The 13,922-nt window shown below is 37.1% G+C and overlaps 1 protein-coding gene across 1 annotated transcript in view; it reads left to right on the plus strand.

The window, feature by feature from the left end:
* Nucleotides 1–13,675, plus strand: part of LOC131666139 (5'-AMP-activated protein kinase subunit gamma-2) — a 1,183,314-nt gene extending 1,169,639 nt beyond the window's left edge. Inside the window, exons 15-16 of the mRNA XM_058938551.1 lie at nucleotides 13,310–13,403; nucleotides 13,473–13,675. Coding sequence (XP_058794534.1) covers nucleotides 13,310–13,403; nucleotides 13,473–13,549 — 171 coding nt within the window. The 3' untranslated portion in view covers nucleotides 13,550–13,675. The remainder of the gene's footprint in view (nucleotides 1–13,309; nucleotides 13,404–13,472) is intronic.
* The last annotated feature ends 247 nt before the right edge of the window (nucleotides 13,676–13,922 follow it).

Raw genomic sequence — 13,922 nt, forward strand, 5'->3', positions numbered from 1 at the left:
AGTCCTCCATTGTTCTTATGGTACCTATGAAGTTTTATAGTATTTTATGATATTCTACTGCCCTTGATAGATTCACGGTCTTGCATTGTTCTTAATGGGACTACGTGGTAATTACCCGTTTCGTGCACATAAGAGTCACAGCTATAGTGCGGGGAAACTGTTTATATTTTATATGGTCCCGAGTCGCGCTAAATCCGAATCCGAGGTCCGATTTTGAAAATTCAAGATAGCGGATTTAATATGGCGGACGTAAATGTCAAAAAATCTATATTTTAAAAAACAAAATTTTTTTTCGAACAGAAACTGTTCTTGGTGTTTTTTCGATATCTGTCTTAGTTCTTGAGTAAAAAATTCATAAACTTTGAAAATAACGCAGACCTATTTACCGTCTATTTCGATCGTGCACATAATCGTTGCACCCATATGAATAGAAAACTAATTATGCTCTAAGGAATCCTGAGCCGCGCTGAATCTGAATCCGAGGTCAGAATTACTCTGGTGGCTCCGGTTTTCGAGATATCCTAACCTTAAAGTGCAAAAAACGCGATTTTTGCCTATATTTGAGGTTATGTAGCAAAGAAAAGAAATTGTTTTTCAAAAAACTGTATACATCAAATTAAAGTATGAGTTTTCTTCTTTCAAATGCCGTTGAGTATGCTCGGATATCTTTTTTTTTCACGAAGTTACACAAATTTGAAAATTTCAAATTTTATGAATTTAAAAAGCACCACACCATTCAGCCCAAGCTATCTAACAAGTAACCATATTAAAGAGCCTCTCACCAATTTAAACCAAACTTGGAAATATGACAAAACACTCAAAAATATTGTGAGCATCGTGCTTCTATTTACAAAATGCTCTCTTACGGGTAGAAACCACCCCTGCCAACCCCTAAACAGGCTCACCCACATAACCCTGGGTAGAGCAAGTTTAATTAACTGCTTTTTGATAAAAAAACTCATTTTCTAATCACAGGTATGCGTACTAATATGATCTAGATAGGCCTCATCCCCAAATACCTCCTCAACCCTTTAAAACCAGCCCTCCCAACCGCGTACAAAAAATAAGCTGCGTATGTTTATCTGTGATTAATTCCTTCATCGAATTTCACATGATTAAAATAGCTTACCCAGGGTTCTATGATTAGCCTGCCCAAGGGTTTTTAAGGGTTGTACATGTATACAGGGATAAGGCATATCCAGGTTAAGATGTGTATGTCTATTTGTGATTAAAAAATTAATTTTTTCATCAAAAAGGATTTAATTAAACTTGGTGTAACTAGGGTTACGTATATAAGCCTGCAAGGGGTAGATAGGGGTGGCTTTTAACCCTTTTCGGCATACATTTTTCTATTGACTATTCTGGCTTAAAATTTCTTACTCGGGGGTTTTCGGGGTCGCTGAATACGAATCTACAGTCAGAATTTTCATTTTTGAAAATCCAAGATGGCAGATTCAAGATGGTGGATGAAAATCATAGAATTAGCATATTTTTGGTTGGAAATTAGTACTCGGGGGTTTTCGAGGTCGCTGAGTTCGAATATACTACCAAAATTTCGTTTTTTCAAATCTAAGATGGCGAACGCCAAATAGCGAATTCAAAATGGTGGAGGATATTTTTTTGAAATCAATATTTCGCTCGAAAAATAGTAACTTGAAGGGTTTCCAAAACCCCCGAGAATGAGTTTTTTTTACCGAAAAGCAGTTGATTAATCTTGCTCTACCCAGGGTCATGTGGGTGTGCCTGCTTAGGGGTTGGTAGGGGTGGTTTTAAAGGGTTCAGCAGGTATTTGGGGATGAGGCTTATCTAGGTCGAGATTAGTACGCATACCTGTGATTGGAAAATGAGTTTTTTTTATCGAAAAGCAGTTAATTAAACTTGCTCTACCCAGGGTTATATGGGTGAGCCTGTTTAGGGGTTAGCAGGGGTGGTTTCTACCCGTAAGAGAGCATTTTGTAAATAGAAGCACGATGCTCACAATATTTTTTAGTGTTTTGTCATATTTCCAAGTTTGGTTTAAATTGGTGAGTGGCTCTTTAATATGGTTACTTGTTAGATAGCTTGGGCTGAATGGTGTGGTGCTATTTAAATTCATAAAATTTGAAATTTTCAATTTTGTGTAACTTCGTGAAAAAAAAAAGATATCCGAGCATACTCAACGGCATTTGAAAGAAGAAAACTCATACTTTAATTTGATGTAAGCAGTTTTTTGAAAAAAAATTTCTTTTCTTTGCTACATAACCTCAAATATAGGCAAAAATCGCGTTTTTTGCACTTTAAGGTTAGGATATCTCGAAAACCGGAGCAACCAGAGTAATTCTGACCTTGGATTCGGATTCAGCGCGCAAAAAACCTTCGGAAAACTATACTCGGGTTCTTGGTAAAATTTTTTGTCGGCCTGTGTAATTATAGGAGGAGACTTCAACGCAAGAACAGGAAACGAAGGAAGGGAATGGGAGACAGAAGAAAACCTAGAAGAAATTAAGGCCAAGGATAAAGTGTTAAACACAGAGGGAGAAGAAATGATAAAATGGCTAGGAGAAATGGGCTTAGTGATAACGAATGGGAGAAAAGAAGGAGATGAAGAGGGAGAAATAACATATATAGGAGCGAGAGGAATGTCAACGATAGACTATGTAGTAGGTAACGCGGAAGGTAATGAGGCGATGAAAAAGGTTTAAATAAAGGAGAAGGTAAAGTCGGACCACTTACCAATAGAGGTGGAATTGGGAGACAAAATAGCGGAAGAAAGAAAAGAAGAGGAAGAAAGAATGATAGACGACTGGAGTGAAGAAGGTATAAGGGAGTATCAGAGATGGATAGACGCAATAGAGGGAACAGATAAATGGAAAGATATAAAAAATAGAGTGAAGAACGCAGTTGTAAAAAAGAAGATAAGGAAAAAAAAAGGATCAAAAGAAAGCTGGTGGAGAAAAGAATATAAGGCAAAAAGGGATAGGGTGATGGCAGAGTTAAATAAGGTAAGAAAAGGGGAAGCAGACAGATGCAAATACTTAGAAGCAAAGAGAGAATACAGAGAGGAAATAAGAAAAGCAAAAGAAGATGAAGGGAAAAGAGCTGCAGAAGAAATAAGAACAGATAAGACGAGAAGAAAATTCTGGGATAAAGTGAATGGCAATAGGAAGAAAAGAATTGGATTAGACGAAAATATAGGAAAAGAAGAATGGATAAAGCACTTCAGGGAACAATTGGGAGAGAAAGAACAGGAAGAAATTAAAGGGGAAGAAACCGAAGACAGCGAAGGAGAGGAAGGTGAAGAAATTAAAGAAAGAGAAGTAAAAGAGGTAATAAGAAAAATGAAAAAAAAAGGCGACAGAAGAAGATGGTATAGCAAATGAAGCGTGGGTGGAAGGCACGGAAGGATTGATAAAAGATATGACAAAATGCTTAAATGGAATATGGAATGGAGAAGGATATCCGGAAGAATGGAGGAAGGGAATAATAGTACCAATATATAAGAAAGGGAGGAAAGAAGAAGTAGGAAACTATAGAGGAATAACGCTAATGGATACGGGATATAAAATATATGCGGAAATACTGAGAAAAAAGCTGGAAAGAGAACTAGAAGCTAAAGAAAAGCTAAGTGATACGCAGATGGGATTTAGGAAGAAAAGAGGAACAATGGACGCGATATTTATATTAAAAACAATAATAGGGAAGGAAATAAGGGAAAAAGGAGGAAAACTGTTCGTATTCTTTGCAGACATGAAGGCCGCTTTTGATAAAATAAAGAGGAAGAAAATACGGGAAACAATGAAAGAGAAAGGGATAAATAGAAAAATTAGGATAAGAATAAAAGAAATATACAAGAAAACAGGGAGTAAGGTAAAAGTTAGAGGAGAAATAATCGGGGAGTTTGAGACTTATAAAGGCGTAAGGCAAGGGTGCCTTTTGAGCACCACGCTATTTAATCTTGCCTTCGCCGACCTGGAAGTGAAGATCAAGCAGGTGCAGGAAGGAGGGGTAGTGATAGGAAGGAAGAAAATATGGACATTAGGATACGCAGATGATATAGTGATAATGGCAAAGAGTGAAAGTAGAATGAAAGCAATGCTGAAAAAATTAAAAAGATACCTGGAAGAAAGGGGATTAGAGTTAAATGTAGGAAAATAAAAGATGATGAAATGCAGGAGAGGAGGAGGAAGGGGGAAGGGAGAAGAATTTGAATGGGAAGATGAGAAGATAGAGATGGTGAAAGAGTACAACTACTTAGGATATGTGATAAGCAGAAATAATGGAAATAAAAAGCAGATAAAGAAGGTAGAAGGGAAAATAAATATGTGTCTCGGAAAGTTATGGGGGCTAGGAGAAAAGCTATTTAGAGAAAACTGGGAGTTAAGGATGAACCTGTTCGATGCTCTGGCGAAAAGCGTGATTATGTATGGAGCAGAAATCTGGGGATGGAAGAGATATGAGGAAATAGAGAGACTACAACTAAAATACATAAAGTGGGTATTAGGATTAGATAGAAACACGCCAAGTTACCTAATACGATGGGAAACAGGAAGACAAGAAATGAAAGAAACAGCATTAGAAAGAGCAATAAGTATGAAAACAAAATAAGAGAAGAAAGAGATGGCTCAATAAAAAAGAAGCATGGAGAGAATTAAAGAAAAGGGAAAGAAATGAAAAAGATAAAAAGGGTAAGAAGGAGGAGAGAGAGGAAAAGGCTGGAAAAAAGTAAAATATACAGAGAGAGAGAGAGAGAGAGAAGAGGGAGATGAAATGAGGGAAGAGTTTTGGGAAGAAATAAGAGATGAGCTGAAGAAAAAAGATGGAAAGGAACTAGAAGAAAAGCTAAAAAAATCAAGATACATAAACGAGTGGAAAGAGCTGAAAGAAGAAATGAAAAGGTATAGGTTAAAGGAAATTCAAGGAGAGGGAAGAATAAAAGGCCTGCAAATAAGGGAAAGGTTTAGGTTAGGTAATGAAACGAGAGGAAGCAGGTATTGGGAAAAAGAAGAAAATAAGAGATGCAGAATGTGTATGAAAGAGGAAGATAATTGGAAGCACATGGTAGAAAAATGTGAAAAAAGCAGAAAAGAAGGGGAAGATTGGGAAAAAATAATAATAGGAAGCAAAGAAAAGATAGCGTGGATGATGGAGATAAAATGGAAAAGAAGAAGAAATGAAGAGAAGAAAGAAAAAGAAAAGCAAGAAGACGAAGCTACAAGACCCTAAGGAGAAACGGAAACAGAAGACAGAGAAGCAAGACTCGCAGACACATCTACACACACATACATACACACACATACACACAAAACACAAACATACGCGCAAACATAAACATACACATGCACACACACACATAAGACACAAGTAACAGCAACTACACAAGCGAGAGGAAGCAGGTATTGGAGGATGGAGCAAAATGGAAAAGAAGAAGAATCGAAGAAGAGAAAGAAAAAGGTAAACTAGAAGGCAAATCATAAGATACTAAGGAAAAATAAGTGAGGTTGAGGAAAGGAAAGGCAGAGGGAGCAATAGGAAACAAGAAAAAGGTTTCAAAGCCTTAATAAGGAGAAAGATAGATGAAATGATAAAAAAACAGAAGAGCGGAAAAGGCAGATTTTGGAGAGAGAAAGACGAAGAGAAGATTAATCAGAAGAAACTCAACACAATACCTTATCCAAACGTCGGATTTCGCGCTATGTGCGTATCCGGGGTTAAAAAGAGGGATTTCCATTACAAAAAACACTTCGACCTTGAAATGACCTTCAAAATGAGGTTAAAGGTCAAAGGTTTTTGGTGCATTGGGTGGGCCACTCTATTCTGAACAAATTTTGTAGAGGTCATTTTTCGATATCTTAAAAATTAAAAAAACGCTTTTAGGCAGTTTTTCAAGCATTTGACCTTAAATCGACCTTCTCTAGGCCATGAAAAAAAATTTAAAAATACCGTTTTGGACGTAAAATTTCCCGCTCTTTCCGAATCCGGGGTCAAAAATGGGGGTTCCTATTTAAAAAAACAAAGTTGACCTTGAAATGACCTTGAACATGACCTCCAAGGTCAAATCCAAGGTCATAGAAACATGGCCCCCTCAAAGTTGAGTAACTTTTGTCTGAAACTTTTTTCGATAAAACTCACTCCAATCTAGATATCTGAGTGGATCACTTAAAATGGGCCACCCTGTATACATATTTTATACATCAAAAATTATTCTGGTTTTACGAGCTCATTTTCAAAATTCTTAGAACAATAAAATAAACAATTTTCATTAATCTAATTTGCTTGATTCGTAAGATTCAAAAATGAAATTTTTAAAATGTTAAGCATTTCCTATTTACTGTTGTATTAAACTTCTCAGGAGGATCCAACAGTACTCTGACACCTATGCACTTAATGTTACACAGCCAAGTATGTAAGAGGCTCATACAGTGATTTATTTCATTGTTATGAAATTTTTGGGATGAGCTCGTTGACATTGTCTCGAATAATTTTAAATAATTTATACTAAAAGACGAGCGATCACGTATTAATTTTTAGATTTTCTAGAATTCGGCATTTGCTTAAAAAAAATGTCTCGTCATTCTCTGATTTTATCACTAGATGACATATCTGTGGACTTCGTACATATTTAGCTTGTAACGCATCAATTTGAATTCGTTAAATCACGTTTGTATGAGTGAACGAACAGTCGTTTCATGTGAGCGAGACCATAACCGAGTGACAGGTCGGCTACAAAACCCCCACTCTAACGTTGCTCGCTCTCCTTTGCTCGACTGCCACGTACGAGGAAACATCTCCTCTGAGAATAAAATCGACTCACTAGACGACGACCATCTTCGACCACATATCTTCCAACATCAAGGCCATCCACAACATCCGTTATTCACGTTGAGAATTGAATCAACATCACCATTGTCGTCAATATCACGAGAGACGTGGCAAGGCCGGCCTCGCTTTGCTTTTCCTCGAAGATTCGAGTCACGTGGCGGCTTTGCTTTTAGTAAGTTCCTCGATCGTGTGTGTGGCTTAAGAGAGTCGAGCATTGTGAGCGAAGAATAGCAATCATTGTTTCATGCGAGCTGATTTCTTATCATATATGCGTACTAATTACGAATCGTTGTTTGAATATTAACCTCAAATACATTTACGATTGAATTCAATGCACCTCAGATTTCATATTTGTACAGTGTAGTGAGTAGTTTGATAATGTAATAATTTGTACCAACGTTTATGACAACTCGAATTTGACCGGATTCCTGTAAATTTATATAGGTTATATGTTTTTTCTTTAATGGTTGCAACCAAATAAATTATTCATGTACACAATAATTACGTCTTTGTTACAGCGCGCTTGCTCTCCTCTTGCGTAGTTCAATTCAAGCAGTCAGAGTCTCACTCTCTATATCTAGCCGATTTTTATTGTTTCATGTCGCTTTTATAATTAACAATAATAATTTTACAAGCTCCTGTAACGGGGTGGATACCGTTTAATTACTTTTATTCGCGCAACTTTATTGAAAGGCGAATGTAATCATCTATGCTCAATACATAATCCGGAGAGCATGGGGGAACAGGCATCAGTCAACCAATAGATCTATTTATCTACGAAAAAGTGAGTGGAAGCAATAAAGCATAAGGTCGGCCCGCGTGTTTGTTTACATCGATGCTCACTCAACGACAACCTGCAGTGTCGGGACGCTCGCTGCTCTTTGTTCACAGAGCTATTACATGCACGCTTCGGATGCCGGAGGTTCATCGTCACACATGCAATCGTATCGCGACCGCGAAATTAAGCTGGCCAGCTTACCTTTATTCGGCGGACGCTCGAAGATGACACCAACAAGTCACACTCAAAAAAGGGATTCGAGTTTGTTCGTGTCGCGGATCGCGAACTCACGCGCACGTGGTTTCGCCCTCGATGGCGAAACCTCACACACACACTATTCGATGTCGCCGGTACGAGAGCGTTCAGCAGGCTCAGGTCAGCACTCGGTGGTAGCGGTTGCTGGTGTTCGACTCTAGTTTGGATATCCTCATTGTATGACTCGATCTCTAGCTCACGTATCAGTAATTGGCGTCGTCGTTGCGGGTGAGCGTCACGTTGGCCAGTGCTTCACTTGCGGGCAAGCGTGATGGTGGTTAGAGCTTCACTGGTTCAATTTTAAGCGCGCGCGTTCCGTTTGCTCGCGTGCCGCATTCCTTCGTCACGTTCCTAATCTCCCCAGTAGGTGCTGCCCCCGCGAGCAGCAATTAGGTTACGTTTTTAGCGCTAATTCGACATTTACCATCACACTCCATAATCTCGAGTAGGTAGGCATCAAGTAGTACTGTTAGATCCTTACTGAGGTGTCCAATCTAATTATAAGGTTAGAATACCTAATAATTTTTGAAATCTTATTTTTGAATTTCGTAAAGCAAAATAGGAAATTTAGTAACAGTGAGTCATTTTATTTTGTTTTAATTTTTGGAAGCTCATAATACCAAAGGCTTATTCCACCTCAAATCATGCAGAGCACCGGGTGACCGGTAACGAAACAACATCAAAATACTTGGATAATGTTCTAGGCCCAAAATAAGACGACCCCTATTTTTTCTTTTCCCCCCATGATGCATAGGTGCATCAATAACGTAAAGAAAAGAAAGATGCACTTTCAGAAAACAGACTAACAAAAAAAAAATATCGTATTCAATTTCAATCGATTTGCGCATGCTTATTTATCATCGGAATCGAATAAATCTTTTTTTATATGATAGAGAAATACTGAGCCTTCAAATCTATGCATTAAAATAAATGCACTAATGCATTTCTGAGAAGATTATGCACTTTTTCCAAAAAAATGCATCTCATAAAAAACTCGATTTATTTAAAAAACCCCACTTTTTTTTGCGCTCATAATTTTTATGGAGATTCTCTGATCCAGCTACCTTCAATCCAGTATAGGTCCCATTTTCGGTTTCTACTTTGTTACTGAGAAAAAAAAATTTTTGAACTAGAAAATTTTTTATGTTGACTATCTTGCATTCACACTCACGAGCATTTAAATAACATGATAATCGGCGAGTATTGACTTGTTATGATGTCAGCTGTTGTCATAGACCTTTATGTGTGTAGTCCTGTTTGTGTATACAAATTCCATGATACTTATAAATAGTCTTATCATTTATTCAGTAAGTAGCGACAGTGCGTGTTTGAATTTCTGCTTGACAACATGTCAGCTATGTTAACGTATTCTACGCAAAGATTAAAATGCCCCAATTATTTCAAAGTACATACTAAAGTGGTGTATAATAGCAACAAAGTGAATTTTCAAAAAATTGGTGACTATGCTGTATTTTTACAAGGAAAATTTACAAATCCTGATATAAAAGCTAGTGACAGTGTGTGTAGTAACTGCTACAAACGTATCGTTAAAGCTTGCGATGCAATACAAGCAGAAAAAGAAGAAGAAACAATGTCAGATGACAATATTTCAATGGAAGGGAATGACGAAGAAGACAAGTTTATAGACACCTCAATTTTCATGGATGAATTTAATGATAAAATAATTGCTAATTTAGAAAATCCAGTATCTCCTTTGCGTAAGAAAGGAAACATAAAAAATACAAGTGTTGAAAAATATGTTATGAAAAAAAAAGAGAGAGCTTGGATCATCATTCTCTGAAGCTACAAATTGTAAATTACAAAAGATTTATGATGTACCTATTGAGGAGCCTGTAAAAAAGTTAAATGATTATTTCCCTCAAGAATTGAGAGAAAATTTCTCTAAGGCCTTCAGTAATTGCTCATGTTTTTCAGAGGTGATCAAACTCTTAACAATTATCGTTCCTTTGTTAACAAAGTTCGAAATTTTGACGTTATTTCCTGAAGTTACTATTTACATGATTGATAAGGCAAGAAAAATTGTTTCAAATCAAGGTAAAAATATAAATTTTTTGTTATGTAATAACAATCAATGCACAATTTTTTTGCGTGTTTTATTTTTATAGCTATTGTTATATTATCTCTAATCCAGGTATTTATACTAAACCAGAGCAGTACAATGGTCATCCACTGGATAAAAAAACAGGCGATATTGTCATGCAATATTATTTGAATGATGACTTCAATTGTTCGAGACAAAGTCCTAATAAAGCAGATGTTATAACAGTAAGAGAAAATGGCACGAAAGTTAAAAAAGTCAAGCGTTTTTTAACCCGAAGTTTAAAGGAAGTATATCACACCTTGAAAGAAGAGAATCCGGGTATAAAAATTAGCAAATCTAAGTTCTATTCCATGCGTCCAAAGCATGTTCTAATCGAACCAATGAATGACTTATGCTTATGTATTTATTGTGCCAACTTTGAGCTGTACTTAATTGCATTGAAAAACTTTATTGGTAAAAGTAGTGTTGACGTTTGCCGTTTACGTTCGACAGTTTTATCTTCTGTAGTATGTCCAGCACCTCAAGAAACGTGTTACTATCAAGAATGCGAGTTGTGTCCAGGTGCTGCGGGTGTCACATTTGACGTTTTGCATATAGATGAAACAGAGAATGATAATAATATAACGTTTGCGCTGTGGAATAAAGGAAACTTAGAAACTAGAACAGTATCCGTCGCTACGTTCAAAGAAGAATTTACTAATCATGTAATTACAGTACATCACATTTACGAATCAAAGAAGTACAGCGGTTAGCAATTAAAAATGAAAAAGAAAGAGTAAAATTATATCCCTGTAACGGGGGCAGCGCCTTATTCGGCACTGACGTCACTAATTTATTAAGGGGAGAGTAAGAGAGGCACTTTCGCTCTTTAACAATCGGGGAACAAGAGGATAGGTCGAACGAATAAATAATTTTCTTTACTTGGAACATACAACTTAAATCTATTCAGACAAACAAATACAAAATCGGTTACAATAAAGTTTACATCACGCGCAAATATACAGAACAACTTAAACTAACGCGGGAGGACGAATGGCCCGGCGACTAAATTGCCTTGGCCATTTACCTCCTTACAAAGGAAAGAATACGTCGAAACCTCTCTACCGCATTACGATGAGCGTAGCCGGCAAGTGATCGCCTGGCTACGTATCGTTCCTACGCGGCCGCGCATCACCATGAGAGAGAGAAATACCGGGAGAGAGAGATAACCTGACCTTTGTCCTTGGCGATGAGCCGGCAACGGGAAGTTGACCTGGCCGCTGGCTGGACGTCTTCCTCGGCGTAGCCCGTGGTGAACCCACTGGAAGTCATGCCGTGCATGGTGGCGAGGGCGACACTGAATGCCCTGCTGCAGGTGTTGCCGCCACACGTTGCCTCGGCTCGCCCTGGTCTGGTCACTGCTGCACGCGTGCTTCTTCTTCTTTCATTGCGCTGCTACTTCCAACTTCTCTCCTCAACTTTCTTCCGGGCACTGCCTCACGCGACTTGACGCATGGTCAGCATTCGCGCTCTCGCCGGGCTCTCCCACCAAGCCTACTCATTAGGCGGCGTGCAACAAAAGCGCTAATTGATCGCGCGTCACACGCCGGCCTAATAACACTAGCATGCTCGCTAACTTTCTCTCTCTCTCTCTCTCTCTCTCTCTCTCTCTCTCTCTCTCTCTCTCTCTCTCTCTGTCTCTCTCTACCTCATAGTCGCTGCGCTCTTGCTTCTTCGGGCGCTCTCAATCTTGCTCGGCAATCTTCGGCGGCTGGAAAAACATAAAGGCCAGTGGTTAGGCGCAATAAATATATGCGCCGAACGCTGACCACGTCGCCATGCCGAGTGATAAGAGGGAGAGAGAGAAGAAGGGCAGACGAGGAGCAAGCGTACTGCTTGCTCTCGTCACATCCCCAACATTTGCTAATACATATAGATTTTGCTGAGAACTGGTCAGTGATTTCAAAAAATCCAGTTCAAGCAATCACTAGGTAAATAAACAAGTCTCTCTCTTCACTGCTGTCTGCTATGTAGGCAATGTCACAAAAAGTTTTGTGGTAGTAAGCGATGACTTAAAGCACGATTATTCCCACGCTTTACTAGCGATGCAAAAAATTATCGAAATTATTAGCGAAATGGAGGAAATTAATGGTGGTTCAATCAATTCTATTAGTATAGTATCTGATGGAGCTGCGAGTCATTTTAAAAACCGCTTTCAAATGCACGAATTCAAAAATTCAAAAATATTTAAGAAATGGTTATTTTCTGCGACTGGACATGGTAAAGGTGCTGTTGATGGTATAGGAGGTTTGGTGAAGCACTATGCCACAGTGCATAATTTACGTAGTTCTGAACTTGAAGCCATTCAAGATGCGAAGTGCTTCGTTGAACATGTTCAAAAGTACACTACGTCGATTAAATTGATTTATATGGAAGCATTTGAGGTTCAAAACTTTCGTAATCAGAAAATGGCAGAACGAATGGTGTCAAACAAATTCGAAGGCATTCAACGATGTCATATGTGGAAGTCAGTGATATCTGAAGGTAAATCGACATCGTTCATAGCTCGCACTGCTGTTCACTCTTGGGTAAAAATAGAAGAAAATAAAAAGAAAAAAAATCAAAGGAAAAGTAAAACAAAGAAAGTTTCGGTTAAAGCTGGAAAAATGTCTAAGAAACCTAAGAATGTCAAGAAGGCTAAAAAGAAAAAGAATGTAAAAAGAAACAAGACAAACAATAAAAAAATGTGATATAATCAATAAAAAGCTGTTGTACTTCTTTATTCATAAGCTTGCGAGTATGAGTGCATGATTGTCAACACAAAAATTTTTCTAGTTGAAAAATTTTTTTTTTCTCAGTAACGAAGTAGAAACCGAAAATGGGACCTATACTAGATTGAAGGTAGCGTATCAGAGAATCTCCATAAAAATTATGATTGCAAAAAAAAGTGGGGTTTTTTAAATAAATCGAGTTTTTTATGAGATGCATTTTTTTGGAAAAAGTGCATAATCTTCTCGGAAATGCATTAGTGCATTTATTTTAATGCATAGATTTGAAGGCTCTGTATTTCTCTATCGTATAAAAAAAGATTTATTCGATTCCGATGATAAATAAGCATGCGCGAATCGATTGAAATTGAATACGATATTTTTTTTTTGTTAGTCTGTTTTCTGAAAGTGCATCTTTCTTTTCTTTACGTTATTGATGCACCTATGCATCTTGGGGGGAAAAGAAAAAATAGGGGTCGTCTTATTTTGGGCCTAGAACATTATCCAAGTACATTTTGATGTTGTTTCGTTACCGGTCACCCGGTGCCCTGCATGATTTGAGGTGGAATCAGCCCAAAATAATTTTTGATTAATATGAAAATCGAACGATCATATTTTAATGTTTATACATTTTATCGTTTAAATATTTCACATTTGCTATTTTTTCAGGTTCATCGGTTGGTTGTCATAGATCAAGAGGACAAGGTTATAGGGATTATATCATTATCAGACCTATTGTACTACTTGGTTCTTCGTCCTTCTGGTTTGTAATACCATAGCTGTTTGAAATAGTTTTTAATTGTGAGTTATTAAGTTTTTCCTATATTTCTAGAACACGACCATTTACTAAATAATAGCTCTGGATCATTCAGAAAATATGTGTCTGAACAATGTGATGTCAATAAATAAGAAGCAGTAATAAAATCTACAGACAACGTCGCGATTTCATCATTTAGATCACTAACTTGAAGTAAAGTAGTGCGACATGGAAATTTAATTTCATTCAATAAAGTCTAACAAAAATAACTATATAAATATATAAATAATGATAATTTAATCTTAGATTAATATTTAAGAATCTTAAAATTATGTCTAAATAGATACTAACTATTACCGTATTTTATGACAAGTTCTTGATAGATTATGAAAATATAAATTATGCCTATCTATAAAAAAAGTCTACCGTTTAACTCTATAATTATAATTTCATATTATTCATTATTCATTATTGGAGAATACTATTTTCCTTTGGAAATAACAATTATAGCTAATATAAATGTAT

Source organism: Phymastichus coffea, unplaced genomic scaffold, assembly GCF_024137745.1.
Source record: "Phymastichus coffea isolate CEN01 unplaced genomic scaffold, Cenicafe_Pcof_1.1 PCOF00003, whole genome shotgun sequence".
Taxonomy (NCBI): domain Eukaryota; kingdom Metazoa; phylum Arthropoda; class Insecta; order Hymenoptera; family Eulophidae; genus Phymastichus; species Phymastichus coffea.